The following is an 18,878-nucleotide window of genomic DNA, read 5'->3' on the forward strand; positions in this document are numbered from 1 at the left end:
CAGTGGCTGATTTGCAAGAGGCAAAGATTGGGAATAAAGGGAACCTTTTCTGGTTGGCTGTCAGTGACTAGTGGTGTTCCAGGGGTGGTCTGTGTTGGGGCCGATTCTTTTTACATTATGTGTCAATGATTTGGATGATGGAATTGATGGCTTTGTACAAAGTTTGCTGATGATCTGAAGATAGATGGAAGGGTGGGTAGACTTGATGAGGTATAGAGGCTATAGAAGGGCTTAGACAGATCAGGAGAATGGGCAAAGAAATGGCAAATGGAATACAGTGTTGGGATGCACTTTGGTAGAAGAAATAAAAAGGTTGACTACTTTCAGAATGGAGGAAAAAAATACAAAAATCTGAGATGCAAAGGCACTTGGATGTCCTTGTGCAGGATTGCCTAAAGGTTCATTTGCAGGTTGAGTCTATGGTGAGGAAGGCAAATGCAACGTTAGCAGTTTTTTCAAGAGGACTAGAATATTAAAGCAAGACTGTAATGTTGAGACTTTATAAAGCACCTGTGAGGCCTCACTTGGAGTATTGTGAGTAGGTTTGGTCCACTTATACTAGAAAGGATGTGCTGAAACAGGAGAGGGTTCAAAGGAGATTCACAGAAAAGATTCTAGGATTGAATGTCTTGTCATGATGAGCATTTGATGGTTCTGGGCCTGTATTCACTAGAATTCAGAAGAATCAGGAGTGACCTCATTGAAATCTATTGAATGGTGAAAGGACCTGACAGAGCAGATGTGGAGAGGATGTTTCCTTCTGTAGGGGAGTCGAAGACCAGAGGACACAGCCTCAGAATAGAGGGACGTCATGTTAGAACAGAAATGAAGAGGAATTTCTTTAGCCAGAGAGTGGTGAATCTGTGGAATTATTTGCCAAAGGTGGCTGTAGAGGCCTAGACTTTATGTATATTTAATGCAGAAGTTGATTCTTGATTGGTCAAGGCATGAAGGGATATGGGGAGAAGGCAGGAGACTGGGCAGAGAGGAAATTTAGATCAGCCATGATGAAATGGCAGGACAGACTCGATGGGCCAAATGGCATAATTCCACTCCTTTATCTCATGGTCTTATGGTCTAAACAAAGATTGTAAAACAACTATTATGCAAAAGAAGGCAAATAGAACAAATTTTAAAATTAATAAATAAATACTAAGCACGTGTTACAAAAAATCCTTGAATGTTAGTCTGTAGGTTGTAGAATCAGTTCAGAGTTATGAATGAAGTTATTCATGCTAGTTCAGGGGCCTGATGGTTATAGGGTAAGAACTATTCCTGAACCTGCTGATGTGGGATCAAAGGCCCCTGTACCAATGATGGTAACGAGAAAAGAACATGGACCGGATGGTGGGGGTCCTTGATGATGGATGCTGCTTTCATGTGGCAGCATTCCCTGTAATGTGCTCAATGGAGGGGAGGGCTTAGCCTGTGATAGATTAGCCTGCATCCAAGCATTCTGTAGACTTTTCCATTCCTGAGCATTAAGTATTTCCATACCAGGTCATAATGCAACCAGTCAGGAAACTCTCCACTGTGCCTCTATAGGCATTTGTGGGAGTTTTAGATGATATGCTGATTCGGTATGCCAATGGGCATTCCCTACACATGCATCTGCTAGTGCATGTGCAGTAATTCTCATGCAGAAGAACCTTGTCTGCCAGCCACTGGATCAATTCCTTGCTGTACATAGCCCAGGTTTTGGTTGGTGTGCAACAACTACCCCATGTTAAACAATACATCTTCCATTTTATAATGTTAAATTTGGGATATGGAGTGTCAGGACCCTCACTGGTGATACCAACAGTGAAAAATCTGAGCCCAGCTCTTACATAACACAAAACATTACAGCACAGTACAGGCTCTTCAACTCACAAACTTATACCAACATTTTAACCTACTCTAGTTTGGGGGCTCCAGACTCTTTGTCATCAACACTGCTGAGTAAGTGGACAGGAAACAGCCAATGCACCTTCAGCTGGAGGAGCTAACGGAAAGAGAAATATAAACTTCACCAGCAGACTCAGTCAATCTGGCATTTTAGCTATTACTGCCATCAGAGAGGAGGTACAGGAGCCTGAAGACACACACTCTGCATTTTAGAAACAGCTTCTTCCCCTCTGCCATTAGATTTCTGAACAGACAATGAACACATGAACACTACCTCACTAATTTTACTCTCATTTTGCATGACTTATTTACTATAATTTTTAATAAGTATTTCTTATTGTAATTTATGGTTTTTTAAATGTATTGCACTGTACACCTGCCGTAAAACAACAAATTTCACAACATAAGAACCTGATCTTAACCCTGATTTTGATTCTTTGTGCAAATAATGAATGACTTATAAGCCCAATGTGGAGGCTTCTGAAAAGCCTAATTAAAATTATATTGATTACATCAAAGGCACTATTTGCATTTACTTACTTTGTCACCTCCTCAAATAATTCAATTAAATTTGGCAAACCGAACATTCTCTTTAACAAATTCATGCTGATGGTTCCAGATTAATCTGTGCCTTTCCAAATGAAGATTTATGCTTTCTCTTGGAATGGTTTCCAGTAATTTTCTTACCACAGAAGTTAAACTGACTGGCTTGTAATTACCTGTTCTCTTCTTTCCTCTCTTTGTACATTATGGTACATCGTCAGCAGTTCTCCAGCGCTCCACCACTCCTGCAGACAGAGAGGATTGAAAAATGTAGTCAGAACCTCTGCATTTTCCTCACTTTCAAAAAGCCTTGGATATAGTTCATCCATGTTTGGCAATATATCCATTTTCAAAGATAATAAACCCTGTTTACACTTTCCCTTTTATGATTTTTTAATGTTTGACAGTAATTTGTTTTAAACGCAAGTGGTATCAGATCTTTTTAGTGAAGACAGCTGTGAATCATTCATTAAGAGATTTACCCACATCCACTGCCTCCACATCTAAGTCTCTGCTCTTTTCCCAGATATGCTTCTGATTATAGCTATCAGTTTTCCTTCTGAATTAAGCATTTTTAATGTTTTGACTTGACAATTTCTATTTCATAGCTGTCTAAATCTTCTTTTCCTAATTTCACTCCCAACACTTACTCAACTACCTCAAGCTTTCTGCTCTTTTGAGCTGTTACTGTACCTCTTTTGTCGTACCTCGCCAAATGCGCCTCAATATCAACAACTTAAAGATATAGGAATTCAACACGTATTCATTTATTCTGAACGCCCTCAATCTTTTTAAATGCTACTTGTTCCTAGAGGCTGAAGTGTTCAAGGGCATCTTCAATTTCCCACTTGAAGGTTCCTACCTGCTTGAAAAGGGCATCAATCATAGTGGTGCCCAAGAAGAGCAGGGTGAACATCCTCAATGACTATCATGCAGTTGCACTCACATCTGCTGGGCTAAAGTGCTTTGAGAAGTTTATCATGGCTTGAATTAACTCCTGTCTGCCTGGACCCATAGCTATTTGCCTACCTGCAATTGTGTGTTGCTTGGATTTCCAGCATCTGCAGATTTTCTCTTGTTTACAATTTGCAGTTTCTGTTCACGGTTACTGTTTTATAGATTTTCTAAGTATGCCCACAAAAAGAAGAATCTCAGGATTGTATCTGGTGACACACATGTACTCTGGTAATAAATTTTACTTTGAACTTTGAATGAGGACCAGAAGGAAATTTGAGTGGAGAAATGTCAGGTGGCATTTAATCCTAAGAAGTGTGACATGTTGCACTTCAGAAGATCAAATTCAATTCCATTCAATTCCATTCAAGTTTAATTGTCATTCAACCATACGAAACAGCATTACTCTGGGGTCAAGGCGCAAGACACAGTATCAACAGTCACGCACACAGCACAAAGCACACACAAGATAGCAAACCCAAATGGCATCACAATCACGTGCAATAAAAAAGATGAAAAACTGGTGCCATTAATCCACAGTCGACAACAATAAAACCCATCTTCCACACAGCAAACAATAGTGGGATGGGAGTGTGGCCAACTCCAACCTGGATGCTGACCACACTTCCCCCCAGTGGAGGGCACCTGCCCTGATGCTCCCCCCCCCAGGCAACACCGCGGCTTGAGGCCCTGTCGTCACGTATAACAGGTAACAAGCCATATAGAATGTCGGCAAAGATGCAACCACACAAAACAGATGTTTATATAGTCCAGACCCTTCAGTTCATTGAAATCTAAGATGTACAAATGTAAGATGAACATATATAGTAAATGGCTGGACCCTTAAAAACATTGATGCATAGAGGGATTTTGGGGTGTAGGTCCATAGCTCCCTGAAGGTGACAACACAAGTAGACAGAAAGGTACGAAGGCATACAATACACTTCCCTTTATTGGTCATGATATTTGAATATACAAGTTGTGAAACCATATTGTAGCTATACAAACTTCGGTTAGGTCATGTTTGGAACACTGGGTGTGGTTCTGGTTATCACATTACAAGAAATATTTAGAGGCTTTGGGGTGTGTGGGAAAGAGGTTCACCATGATGTGGTTTGGATTAGTGTGCATTAGCTGTAAAGAGAGGTTAAGAAACTTGAATTGTTTTCTCTGAAGCTTTGGAGGCTAAGTCGTGACCTGATAGAAGTATATGAAATAATAAGAGGCATAGATAGGGTAGATTCTTTTTTCCTGGATTGAAAATGTCAGATACTAGAGAGGGTAGATATAAAGCTGGAGGAGGGAAAAGTTTAAAAGAGATTTGAAAGGCAAATGTTGTTTATGCAGAGCACTGTAGGTGCTTGGAAAATGCTGCCAGGGAAGATGGTAGACAGATATGACTGTCACGTTTAAGAGGCACTGAGACAGGATATGGCAAGATATAAACGGGGTTGGTTTAAATTGGCAGAGATATGGTGGGCAAAAGGGCCTGTTCCTGTGCTGAACTATTCAATGTTCTAGGAAAGATCCTCAAATGATATTGATATCACTTCAGTTATTAAACAAGTTTTGTTGATTGCCAAGATGGCACTGACAATATACAGTGATGTTTTGCAGGCAGCTCACAATTTATGCCTGTCAGAAACTAAATCTCATGGTAGCATATGTTAAATATGCGTACTTCGATAATAGATACAATCTGAACTCTAAACTTTCTCTGGTGAAAAGATATGGTTTCTGGAGTAACCCATAGAGCTAAGATTTGCAGACTTCATAATTACTTTGCAAGCCACTTTAATCTGGAGAGCACTGTTGATAAATACTTATTTAGCGTTCACTCCCTTAAGTCTCATTCATTGGGAAAGAAAGAATTGATATAATGTTCAAGAGGATAGTTAAAAAACTTTTCCTATGGAGAAGCAGAGAGGGGAAAGCCCAAAACATTGGAAATACACACTTTAAATTGGAGCTAAATTAGACTGGTGTTATTCCAGAAAGTATTTCTTCACAGAAAACCCAAAGGAAATTTGGACTTTTCCCAACAAGCCATTCAGACTGAAGGGCTCTTTGGAAATTTAAAACTAAGATCATTGTTAGTTAGGGTTAATAAGAGTTAAATGAAGCATGAAGCCAAGCTTCAAATCAACCACCGATTAAGTGAACAGCAGAACTGGCTCAAGGAGGATGAAAGAACTATTGAATTGTCCATATTTCTGCTGGAAACAGCCAATCAAAATGTTAGCTCTGAAATATAAACATCATGGGTCTCCAGCCTGATTTTCAAGGAATGATGAGAAGGTGCAGAGAAAAAGTTATCAGAATGGCTGTAAGGATGAGGGATTTCAATTAGCAAGTTGGACCAGTACAGTTGGGGTGAATACAGGGAAGCCAATCCCAGGATTCATGACATAGTTTCAAAGTAATGAGGAAAGGATACCAAGGGGAATTGTATGGAAAGTCTTGTTCATGAAGAGCGCAGTGATGATCTGACATTTGCTGTCAATAAAAGGTGGGTGAAACAAGAGCGAATTGCGGCTCTCAATTTGGATTAGCACTTAAAAGACAGTAATTTGGGGAAAGAGCAAAGGGTGAAATTGGATGGACTGCTAAAGAACATGGACCTAATCAATGCTATGCTTAGTAATTATTATTGATTATTATGTATAAAGAACACATAGCTAATAAATGTTATGATAGCTAATTGTTAATTACGTACAAATTACAAGTGCAACTTCAACAATACTCAAGAAACATGACATCGTGCAAGACATAATGGTTTACTTTTATCTCTTCACAACCATTCTTTCAGTCCACCACCAATGCATAGTGGGAGCAATTTTCATCTACAGAATGTAATGCTGCAACTCACCAAGACTACTTAGACAGCACCTTACAAACCAATGACCTCCATCCGCTAGATTATCCCAACCTGAGGTCCACAAACCCTTTGCTTAATTGTATTGGACCATGGCATTAAAATAGTTGGGAACCCCTGTTCTAGAATGTCAAGGGCAGCAAAAGCATAGGAACACCACCTTGTGTGAAGTTGGGCTCCAAGCCTCACACCACCTTGACTTGGAAATATATTGGCGACCCTACAGTGTCATTGGGTCAAAATCCTGGATCTGACACCTTAATGATCAGAGGTTGATGGATTCTTGATTGGTCAGGGTATGGTGTGGGGGGGGGAAGGATGTGGGGAGAAGGCAGGAGACTGGGGCCAAGAGGAAAGTTGATGAATGGCGGAGCAGATTTAATGGACCAGGTGACCTAATTCTGCTCCTGTATCTTATGGTATATAATGCAGTGGTTCAAGACGTTAGTTCATCAATTCCTTCTCTAAGGATGTTAGGGGTGGGCAATTAAATGGTGGTTCAGCCTGTGAAGCCATTGACAAATAAGAAAAGCAACTCTATATCTCTAACATATCTGAATTAAAATCCATTCCCTAACCATCAGTCCTTCCCTTCCCCTCAAACTGACTGAGGCAGTTCACAGCCTTAGTGTCACTTTGTCCCAAAATCAGCTTCCCGACACCAGTCAGTATTTTTAACTGCCACAGTCTTCTGCTTCACAGCTTCATCCAATCACTTCTCCACAGTCCACATTCCACTGAGTTCTTGGCTATGTTCTCACCGCTAGACTCGAGAACTCCAAGACAATCTAATCTGACCTTCCACATTCCACTCACAGTGATCTGAGATCATCCAGAACTCTGCTGCCTGGCTCCCATCTGACATCAATCCCATCTGATCTACAGTAAGTGGCCACTTTATTAGGTACTCCACTACACCTACTCATTAATGCAAATATCTAATCAGCCAATCATGTGGGAACAACTCAAAGCATAAAAGCATGAGACATGGTCAAGAGTTTCAGATGTTCAATCCAAACATCAGCATGGTGAAGCAATTTGATCTAAGTGACTTTTACAGTGTAATAAGTCGCACGTGATGAAGACCATGGAGCGGCTGATAATACAGAATCTGAGGCCACAAACCAGGCACGCCCAGGATCCTCTTCAGTTTGCGTATAAGGAGAAGGTGGGAGTGGAGGATGCTATCATGTATTTGCTGCACAAATCACTCTCTCACCTAGATGGGGCCAGTTGTGCTGTGAGGATTACATTCCTTGACTTCTCTAGTGCCTTTAACACCATCCAGCCCAAGATCTTAAGGCACAAACTAACGGAGATGGGAGTAGACTCTCACATGGTGGATTGGATAGTGGACTACTTGACAGATAGACCTCAGTATGTGCGGTTGGGAGACTGTAGGTCTGACATGGTGGTCAGCAGCACAGGAGCGCCGCAGGGAACCGTACTCTCTCCGGTCCTGTTCACCCTATACACATCAGACTTCCAATATAACTCGGAGTCCTGCCATGTGCAGAAGTTCGCTGATGACACGGCCATAGTGGGGTGTGTCAGGAATGGACAGGAGGAGGAGTATAGGAACTGATACAGGACTTTGTGATATGGTGCAACTCAAACTACCTGCGTCTCAATATCACCAAGACCAAGGAGATGGTGGTGGACTTTAGGAGATCTAGGCCTCATATGGAGCCATTGATCATTAATGGAGAATGTGTGGAGCAGGTTAAGACCTACAAGTATCTGGGAGTACAGTTAGACGAGAAGCTAGACTGGACTGCCAACACAGATGCCTTGTGCAGGAAGGCACAGAGTCGACTGTACTTCCTTAGAAGGTTGGCGTCATTCAATGTCTGTAGTGAGATGCTGAAGATGTTCTATAGGTCAGTTGTGGAGAGCGCCCTCTTCTTTGTGGTGGCGTGTTGGGGAGGAAGCATTTATTCATCCCATGGGGATGAATAAAGTATCTATCTATCTATCTATCTATCTATCTATCTATTAAGAAGAGGGACGCCTCACGTCTTAATAAGCTGGTAAGGAAGGCGGGCTCTGTCGTGGGCAAAGTACTGGAGAGTTTAACATCGGTAGCTGAGCGAAGGGCGCTGAGTAGGCTACGGTCAATTATGGAAAACTCTGAACATCCTCTACATAGCACCATCCAGAGACAGAGAAGCAGTTTCAGCGACAGGTTACTATCGATGCAATGCTCCTCAGACAGGATGAAGAGGTCAATACTCCCCAATGCCATTAGGCTTTACAATTCAACCGCCAGGACTTAAGAACTTTTTAAAAGCTATTATTAATGCTTTTTGAGATAGTGATTTAGATGCATATCATATTTTTTTACTGAGTTAAGTATTGTATGTTATTAGTTTTGCTACAACAAGTGTATGGGACATTGGAAAAAAAAAGTTGAATTTCCCCATGCGGATGAATAAAGTATCTGTTTATCTATCTATCTAATTGTTGGTGATGGTTAGAATGGTTTGAGCATTTCAGGAACTCTTGGGATTTACTGGGATTTTCACACACAACAATTTACAGAGAATGCTGTAAAAAACAAAAAAGGCCAGTCCTCTGGGCGAAAGTGCCTTGTTAATAAGAGTGGTCAGAGGTGACAGTAACTCAAATAACCACATGTTACAACAGTGATTTGCAGAAGAGCATTTCTGAATGCACAACACATTGAGCCTTGAAGCGGATGGGCTAGAGCAGCAGAAAATAACAAATGGAGACTCAGACGCCACTTTATTATGTACAGGACAAACCTAATAAAAGTGCCGTTGAGTATACATTGACTCCGATCTATACATCTCTCAGAATGTGAAAACTTCACCCTTAATTACATATCTCTGCTCTTCCACTTCTTATTCCTCCTCCAGTGTTTCAACATTTATATTCTCCCAATTCCAGTCTCGTTTTCAGCCCTAAATTCAAACTCTCCGTCATTGGTTGCCACACAATTAAGATCCTAGGCTCTAGAAGACCTTCCTGAAATAGATCCATGGCAACAGCTCCATTTCAAGGATCAAGGATCAACTCATTCACCAGTTACATTTACATGTATTAGGAAGTTGCTGTGATGTGTTGGTACGAAGTGCAGTAAAATAAAACCACAACATTCAACAGAATTATATAAAATTAAAGTTAGAGTATGGATATTGAATAAAATGTGCATAAATACATAAATACCAGCATGTATTTACAATGTAACCAGCATTATAGAAAGTGGTTTACAGTGTTTAGAGTGCAGTGACTGAAATAATAGAGAGAGGGGGTGGGAAGCTAATTAGAATAGGTGATCAGTTTAACTGCCTGGGGGAAGAAACTTTTTCAGATGGCGTGAAGTTTTTCTTGTAATAGCCCTGCAGCATTTCCCAGAAAGTAACTTTTGGAAAAGGCAGTTTGCAGGGTGGGTGGTGTCCACAATGATTTTTTCCTGCCTGCTTCTTTGCCCTGGATACATATATGTTCCCAGGTGATGGTAGACTGCAGCCAATGGCCTTTTCTGCTGACCTGACAGTCCGTTGCATTTTCTTATCTATTGTGAGAGGGTGCCACAGCAAAGCAGACAGTAATGGCTAATGTGGGGATACGCTCTCTGAAGGCAGTGTAGAATTGCACCATTATAATGGAGGAAACTAGTTTTTCCATTAAGGTGCCTTTTAATGCATATTCTAATAACGCTTTTGGGCATTGTGTCAAATTTTCCTTGATAAAGATCTTGCAAAATGCCTTGAGATGTTTCCGTACATTGAAACTGCAATAAGAATATAAGTTATTACAAGTTACTTCCTGACACATTGGCCATCAGGCGAATTAACACTTTTTTTCACTTTTGATTTCCTAAGTGGCCAGAAGCAGGAGCAGATTATCCCAAACTCATTGTTCTAATGTAATCTCTTCTGACTTCAGATATTCACCTTTGGTTGGCGAGAGGACATTCGGCCTGGAGAGCCACTTCACACCAGGAAGTTCTGTTTTGATGCTGTCTCCCACAGCAGCCCTGTCACTCTGTATGACTGCCATGGTATGAAGGGCAACCAACACTGGCGTTATCGGAAGGTAAATAACATCCTTGTGTTGAAATGGTTGAGGGCATTGGATCACTCCCTGTTATTTTCCATGGCAGCATTGATAGCTTTGGATTCCAATAGTGTCTACAAGACAAATAAATCACTAAACCTTATGGTTGCAATTATAAACACAATCTGACACTGAGGGAAAATGAGGTATTCAGTCAAACGTTGACTCTAAGACAGGGGCTGAATCCGAGAGGGACCAATATTCTTGTGGGCAGGTTTACTAGAGTTTTTGGGAGTCATTTAAACTAATATGGTAGGGGGATAAAAACCAGCGTGATAGAGCTGAGGATGAGCCAGCAGGGTTACAAGTAGATGATGGGTGTAACATGAATGTGCTGAAGGTGCTGCAGTTACAAGCATGTAGCATACGGAATAAGGTGAACGAACGCATGGTGCAATTAGAGGTTGGTCGGTATGACGTTGTGGGCATCACTGAGTCGTGGCTGAGAAAAGGTCATAGTTGGGAGCTTAATATCAAAGGATATACTTTGTATTGAAAGGACAGGCAGTTGGTGTGGCTGTGTTGGTAAGAGATGGAATTACATCTTTAGACAGCAGTGACATAGGGTTGGAGAATGATGAATCTTTGTGAGTGGAGTTCAGAAACTGCAAAGGTAAAAAAATAATTATGGGAATCATATATAGACCTCCAAATACTATCCAAGATGTAGGGTTGGGATTGTAAAGGGAGCTGGAAAAGGCATGTAATAAGGGTAATGTCTGAATTGTACTGGAGGGCTTCAATATGCAAGATGATTGGGAAAATCAGGTTGGTGTTGGATCGCAACAGACGGAGTTTGTTGAATGCCTACAAGATGACTTTTTAGAGCAGCTTGTGCTTGGGCCTACTAGGGGAAAGGCTATCTTTGATTGGGTGTTGTGTAATAACCCTGATCTTATTAGGGAGCTTAACGTAAAGGAACCCTTAGGAGGCAGTGATCATAATATGATTGAATTCAGACTGCAATTTGAGAGGGAAAAGCATAACTCATATGTATCAGTATCACAATGGAATAAAGGGAATTACAGAGGCGTGAGAGAGGAGTTTGCCCAAGTAGATTGGAGGAGGATACTGGCGGGGATGACGGCAGAGCAGAGATGGCTGAAGTTTCTGGGAATAGTTTCCAAGGCACAGAATAGATATAGAATTGTTCTCAACTGGCAGGGGTAGGAAACTGGCTGACAAAGGAAGTTAAGGACTACAGAAAAGCCAGAGAAAGGGCATATAAGGTAGCAAAGTGAATGGGAAGTTGGATGATTGGGATGCTTTTAAACTCGAACAAAAGGCAACTAAAAAAACTATAAGAAGGGAAAAGATACAATATGAGGGCAAACTAAGCAATAGTATAAAGCAGGATACTAAAAGTTTTTTCAGTTATATTAAGAGTAAAAGGGAGGTGAGAGTTGATATTGGACCATGGAAAATGATGCTGGTGAGGTTGTGATAGGAGACAAAGAAATGGCAGATAAACTTGATGAGTACTTTGCTTCAGTCTTCACTGCGGAAGACACTAGCAGTTTGCCACATGTTCCTGATTGTCAGGGAGCAGGAGTGAGTGACATTGCTATTATAAAGGAAAATGTGCTAGGCAAGCTCAAAGCTCTTAAGGTGGCTAAGTCACCTGGACCAGATGGACTACGTCCCAGAGTCCTGACAGAGGTTGCTAGAGATAACAGATGCATTGGTCATGATATTTCTTTTTTACTTGTAATTTTTTTATATTGAAGTTCATCATCAAACAAACATTTCCGTAAGATGTATTTCAGACATTTACATATATATCATATAATCATATATGTCACAAATAGACAATAGACAATAGGTGCAGAAGTAGACCATTCGGCCCTTCGAGCCTGCACCGCCATTTTAAGATCATGGCTGTTCAATTACTATCAATACCCGGTTCCTGCCTTGTCCCCATATCCCTTGATTCCCCTATCCATAAGATACCTATCTAGCTCCTTCTTGAAAGCATCCAGAGAATTGGCCTCCACTACCTTCCGAGGCAGTGCATTCTAGACCCCCACAACTCTCTGGGAGAAGAAGTTTTTCCTTAACTCTGTCCTAAATGACCTACCCCTTATTCTCGTCAGTAATGTGTTGTACCTGAGTCCGCGGTTCTTCGGTAGAAGTAGGCCTTGATTCTTTTCGAACTTGAGCTGTCTTCGCGGTGGTATTTTTCTTCGTCCTCTGTCTATGAGACATAGCTTAAAACAATCCGGAGTAATTTATAAGTGACCTTATGAAAGCATTGGCTAATTTTACTTCATTTAAACATTGATTTATTGATTTTTTACGGGAGGGCTGGGTTCCAGCGTCTCGATCCTACGTCATCACGTGACGTCCCACCTACCCCTTATTCTCAAACCATGCCCTCTGGTACTGGACTCTCCCGCATCTGGAACATATTTCCTGCCTCTATCTTGTCCAATCCCTTAATAATCTTATATGTTTCAATCAGATCCCCTCTCAATCTCCTTAATTCCAGCGTGTACAAGCCCAGTCTCTCTAACCTCTCTGCGTAAGACAGTCCAGACATCCCAGGAATTAACCTCGTGAATCTACGCTGCACTTCCTCTACAGCCAGGATGTCCTTCCTTAACCCTGGAGACCAAAACTGTACACAATACTCCAGGTGTGGTCTCACCAGGGCTCTGTACAAATGCAAGAGGATTTCCTTGCTCTTGTACTCAATTCCCTTTGTAATAAAAGCCAACATTCCATTAGCCTTCTTCACTGCCTGCTGCACTTGCTCATTCACCTTCAGTGACTGATGAACAAGGACTCCTAGATCTCTTTGTATTTCTCCCTTACCCAACTCTACACCGTTCAGATAATAATCTGCCTTCCTGTTCTTACTCCCAAAGTGGATAACCTCACACTTATTCACATTAAACGCCAACTGCCAAGTATCTGCCCACTCACCCAGCCTATCCAAGTCACCCTGAATTCTCCTAACATCCTCATCACATGTCACACTGCCACCCAGCTTAGTATCATCAGCAAATTTGCTGATGTTATTTTCTATGCCTTCATCCAAATCGTTAATGTAAATGGTAAACAGCTGTGGTCCCAATACCGAGCCCTGTGGCACCCCACTAGTCACCACCTGCTATTCTGAGAAACACCCATTCACTACTACACTTTGGTTTCGATCTGCCAACCAGTTTTCTACCCATGTCAATGCCTTCCCCCTGATGCCCTGAGCTTTGATTTTACCCACCAATCTTCTATGTGGGACCTTATCAAATGCCTTCTGAAAATTGAGGTACACTACATCCACTGGATCCCCCCCGTCTAACTTCCTGGTTACATCCTCGAAAAACTCCAACAGATTAGTCAAGCATGATTTACCCTTGGTAAATCCATGCTGGCTCGGCCCAATCCTATCACTGCTATCTAGATATGCCACTATTTCATCCTTAATAATGGACTCTAGCATCTTTCCCACCACCAATGTCAGGCTGACAGGTCGATAGTTCTCTGTTTTCTCCCTCCCTCCTTTCTTAAAAAGTGGGATAACATTAGCCATTCTCCAATCCTCAGGGACTGATCCTGAATCTAAGGAACATTGGAAAATGATTACCAATGCATCCGCAATTTCCAGGGCCACCTCCTTTAGTACCCTAGGGTGCAGACCATCTGGACCTGGGGATTTGTCAGCCTTCAGTCCCATCAGTCTTCTCATCACCGTTTCCTTCCGAATGTCAATCTGTTTCATTTCCTCTGTTACCCTATGTCCTTGGCCCATCCATACATCTGGGAGATTGCTTGTGTCTTCCTTAGTGAAAACAGATCTAAAGTACTCATTAAATTCCTCTGCCATTTCTGTTTCCCATAACAATTTCACCCAATTCATTCTTCAAGGGCCCAACGTTGTTCTTAACTATCTTCTTTCTCCTCACATACCTAAAAAAGCTTTTGTTATCTTCCTTTATATTCCTGGCTAGCTTGCGTTCGTACCTCATTTTTTCTCCCCGTATTGTCTTTTTAGTTAAGTTCTGTCGTTCCTTAAACACTTCCCAATCATCTGTCCTCCCACTCACCTTAGCTCTGTCATATTTCCTTTTTTTTTAATGCTATGCAATCTCTGACTTCCTTTGTCAACCACTGTGGCCCCTTTCCCCCCTTTGAATCCTTCCTTCTCTGGGGGATGAACTGATTTTGCACCTTGTGCATTATTCCCAAGAATACCTGCCATTGCTGTTCCACTGTCTTTTCTGCTAGGCTATCCGTCCAGTCACCATCCCTCTGTACGTGAGTCCTCCTTATCACTTGTTCCGCCCCACCTTCCTCTACTACATACTTAATATTCCGGAACCGTGTAGTCCCCACCTGTCCTTTATTCTTCCTCTCGCTATCCTCTCTCACATTCTGGATCCCCGCCCCCTGCAAATTTAGTTTAAACCCCCCCCAAGAAGCACTAGCAAACTTCCCTGCAAGAATGTTAGTACCGCTCCAGTTCAGGTGTAAACTGTCCCTTCGGAACAGATCCCACCTTCCCTGGAACAAAGCCCAATTATCTACAAACCTGAAGCCCTCCCTCCTGCACCATCCTCTCAGCCACGTATTAATCTTTATAATCCTTCTGTTCCTTGCCTCACTCGCACATGGCACAGGTAGCAATCCTGAGATTGTTACCCTGGAGGTCCTGCTCTTCAGCTTCGCATCTAACTCCCTGAACTCCCTACGCAGGACCCCCTCACTCATCCTACCCACGTCATTGGTCCCTACATGGACCACAACATCTGGATTCTTGCCCTCCCTCTCTAGAATAACCTGCACCCGATCTGAGATGTCTCGGACCCCGGCACCAGGGAAGCAACATACCATCCGAGACTCCCGATCTTCCCCACAAAATCTCCTAACCGCCCCCCTGACTATAGAATCCCCTATCAATACCGCTCTCTTCTCTTCCCTCCTCCCCTTCCTAGTCAAGGGTCCAACCTCAGTGTCAGAGACAGGACCACTGCAGCTTGTTCCTGGTAGGTCATCCCCACCAACAGTATCCAAAACGGTATACTTATTTTTGATGGGAACGGCCACAGGGGTGCTCTTCTCTCTCTGTCTGCTCCCCCTGCCTCTCTTGACTGTCACCCATTTGCCTGCCGCCTGTCTTTTCGGTGTGACTGCCTCCCGATAACTCTTATCTATCTCTGCCTCTGCCTCCCGAATGTTCCGTAGTTCATCCAGCTCCTGCTCCAATTCCCTAACTCGGTCTGATAGGAGCTGCAGCTAGATGCACCTATTGCAGGTGTGGTCATCAGGGACAACTGTGTTGACCCTGACCTCCCACATACTGCATACGGAGCACACCACTGCTCTAACTGTCTCCCCCATTACCTGATCCTAGATTAGTCAGAATAAATGAAAAACAGGCTTCTTGTCAAAGTCCTCTTGCGCCAAAGCCCACTGAGCCAAAGCCCAGCACTCTGCTCCTGCGCACTCCGCTGCCCGCTCCTGAAAGTGGATCTCCACATAGTATTTATCTGAGGTATACACTTATAGAAAAGAGTGGAGAGAAAAAACAAACAAAAGGAAAAAACTATGTACAAGTAGGGAGTGATCATTTTTTTACAACATATTCATTGATTTGTATATTTTTTGGGACTGCCCTGTTATCAAAGACTATTGGAGCGGGATACACAATGCCCTACAAGACATCTTTAAATGTGAAATACCCTTAGAGAGTAAGACCATATATTTTGGATATATACCTCAAGAATGGTTGAAATGAGATAAATATTTAATAAATATATTGTTGGTGGCTGGTATAAAGACTCTTACTAGGAAATGGTTATCACAGGAGAGCCCAACTTTAAATGCATGGATGGAAATTACAATGGACATTTACAAAATGGAGAAGATAACAGCATCTGTTAATCATAAGCTGGAACAATTTGATTCATACTGGGAAAAATGGTTTAACTACATAAAGGTCATGATCCTTCAAGAATCACTTGACTCTGGCATGGTCCTAGAGGATGGGAAGATTGCAAATGTCATTCCACCTTTTAAGAAGGGAGGATAGCAAAAGAAAGGACATTATAGGCCAGTTAGCCTAACCTCAGTGGTTGGGAAAGTGTTGGAGTCTATTATTAAGGATAGGCTTTCAGGGTACTTAGTGCCACATATGAGGCTGCTTAACAATATAAAATTTGATGGTGTAATGGAAAGGTACTGGCATGGATAGATGAATGACTGACAGGCAAGAGGCAGAAACTGGGAATAAAGAGGGCCTTTTCTGGTTGGCTGCCAGTGACCAGTGGTCTTCCTCAGGGGTCAGTATTGGGACTACTACCTTTTATATTGTTTGTCAATGATTTGGATAATGGAACTGATAACTTTGTGACAAAGTTTGTGGATGATGAAAGATAGCTGGTGGGGCAGGTAGTGCTGAGGAAGCAATGCAATTGCAACAGGACTTAGACACATTGGAAGAATAGGCAAAAAAGTGGCAGATGGAGTACAGTGTTGGGAAATGAATGCATTTTGGTAAAAAGAACAATAGGGTGGACTATTATCTAAATGGGGAGAAGGTTCAAACATCATGTAAGACTCCCAGAACATTAATTTACAGGTTGAATCTGTGGTAAAGAAGGCAAATACATTGTTGGCATTTATTTCAAGGGAAACAGAATATAAAAGCAAGGAGATAACAGTGAGCCTTGATAAAACACTAGTCAGGCTGCACTTAGAGTATTGTCAACAGTTTCGGGCCCCTTATCTCCGAAAGGGTGTATTGTCATTGGAGAGAGTTCAGGGAAGGTTCATGAGGGTGATTCCAGGAACGAAGGGGTTAATATTTGAGGAATGCTTGGCAGCTTTGGGCCTGGACTCACTGAAATTTAGAAGAATGCATGGGGATCTCATTGGAACCTACCAAATGTTGGAAGGGATAGGGTGGATGTGAAAAGGACACTTCCTATGATGGGGTATCCAAGACTAGAGGACACAGCCTCAAAACTGAGGGGCAATCTTTTATAATAGAGCTAAGGAGGAATTTTTTGAGCCAGAGAATAGTGAATGCTCTGCCACAGACTGTGGTGGAGGCCAAGTCTGTGGGTATATTTAACGCAGAGGTTGATAGTTTCCTGATTGGTCACAGCATGAAAGGGTATGGCCGAGCAGGCTCAATGGGTTGAATAGCCTAATTCTGCTCCTATGTCTCAATGTCTTACGGTTCCCAACCTTTTTTATGCCATGAACCCCTACCATTAACCAATGGATCCGTGGACTCCAGGTTAGGAAGCCCTACTCTAATGGACATCTTAGAGAGAAGAGAGAAACAGAAGCCTTCTATTGAAAGAGCTTCTACTAATAATGTTGAAAACCAGATCTTATGGAGGGCTACAGTCCGGGTGCAGGTCAATAGGACTTGGAAGACTAATAGTTTGGCACAGACTGGATGGGACAAAGAGACTGTTTCTGTGCTGTATCATCCAATGACTCCATGACTTTGCTTAGTAAATCTCCATTGGCTCAATAGATCCAGACCCAATATCAAATCTGCATTCATCTGTCTTCCCCTCTCAGATGCTGCATGACCAGTTACTCCAGCTGTTTTCTTCTCCTCCAGATTCAAGCATCTGCAGTCCTTCACATCTCCATTCGACAAGAGACTGCAGGTGTTATAATCTGGAGCAAAAGATAAACAGCAGAAGGAAATCGGCAGGTCAGGCAGCATATATCTGAGCTACTAAATCGACAATGGACAGTTGATGTTTCAGAATGACTCACTTTTATTCTTCACATATTTAGAACATCTGGGGTCTACTCTTTTTCCTGTCTGTCTTTCCTCATCTTCTTCTTTTGCCTCTCTTACTTTAGTTCAGCACACGTCTCTTCTTAAACTTGATGCTGTGCCAAATGGTTTTGGCACATTGAGGGAAATAGGACATCTTGGACCATTGCCACTGTAGGCTGGCAAGCAACATATTATCTTCTGAAGCAGTATTTGAAGGATAAGGTAGTAAGCAGGTCAAGCCTATGTTCTCTCAGAGACTATGTGGGCTTCCTCCCACATTTCAAAGACATACTGGTTAGTAGGTTAATTGGGCTCATTCCCTATACAAGTCTCCTGACCCATAACAATGAGATTAATTCTGAATTGGTCTCCAGGTATACCAGCAAGCCATTGCGTCGGATCAGAATTGGTCACCCATGGATTACCAAAGTAACAAGGAAATATGTCAGCAGTGTTGATACACTATTGTGTGGATACAATAGGGTCTTTTAAGAGCCTCTTTAAGATTGCTACACGGAGATTAGAAAAATAGAGGGCTAGGCGCTAGAGAAATTCTAGACAGTCTCTAGAGTAGGTTACATGATCAGCACAACATTGTGGGCCAAAGGCCCTGTAATGTGCTGTAAATTTCTATGTTTTATGTTGCATTGCAACAATGATAAAATCATAGCGTTTTCATTAACAGCACTATGTTTGCCATAAGACTGCAATGGCATTCACGAATGGTTACTCAGTCTCTTCTGCTGTCACTACTATATTCCCTAAGCAAGCAGGGAATGGCAATAGGTG

At 42.1% G+C, this 18,878-nt stretch overlaps 1 protein-coding gene across 4 annotated transcripts in view; it reads left to right on the forward strand.

Moving 5' to 3' along the window:
• Positions 1-18,878, forward strand: part of galntl6 (polypeptide N-acetylgalactosaminyltransferase like 6) — a 1,226,984-nt gene that overhangs the window by 1,193,010 nt on the left and 15,096 nt on the right. For all 4 annotated transcript variants that reach the window (XM_073047999.1, XM_073047997.1, XM_073047996.1 and 1 more), the window contains exon 12: positions 10,172-10,321. In XM_073047999.1, coding sequence (XP_072904100.1) covers positions 10,172-10,321 — 150 coding nt within the window. The remainder of the gene's footprint in view (positions 1-10,171; positions 10,322-18,878) is intronic.

Source organism: Hemitrygon akajei, chromosome 6, assembly GCF_048418815.1.
Source record: "Hemitrygon akajei chromosome 6, sHemAka1.3, whole genome shotgun sequence".
Classification (NCBI taxonomy): domain Eukaryota; kingdom Metazoa; phylum Chordata; class Chondrichthyes; order Myliobatiformes; family Dasyatidae; genus Hemitrygon; species Hemitrygon akajei.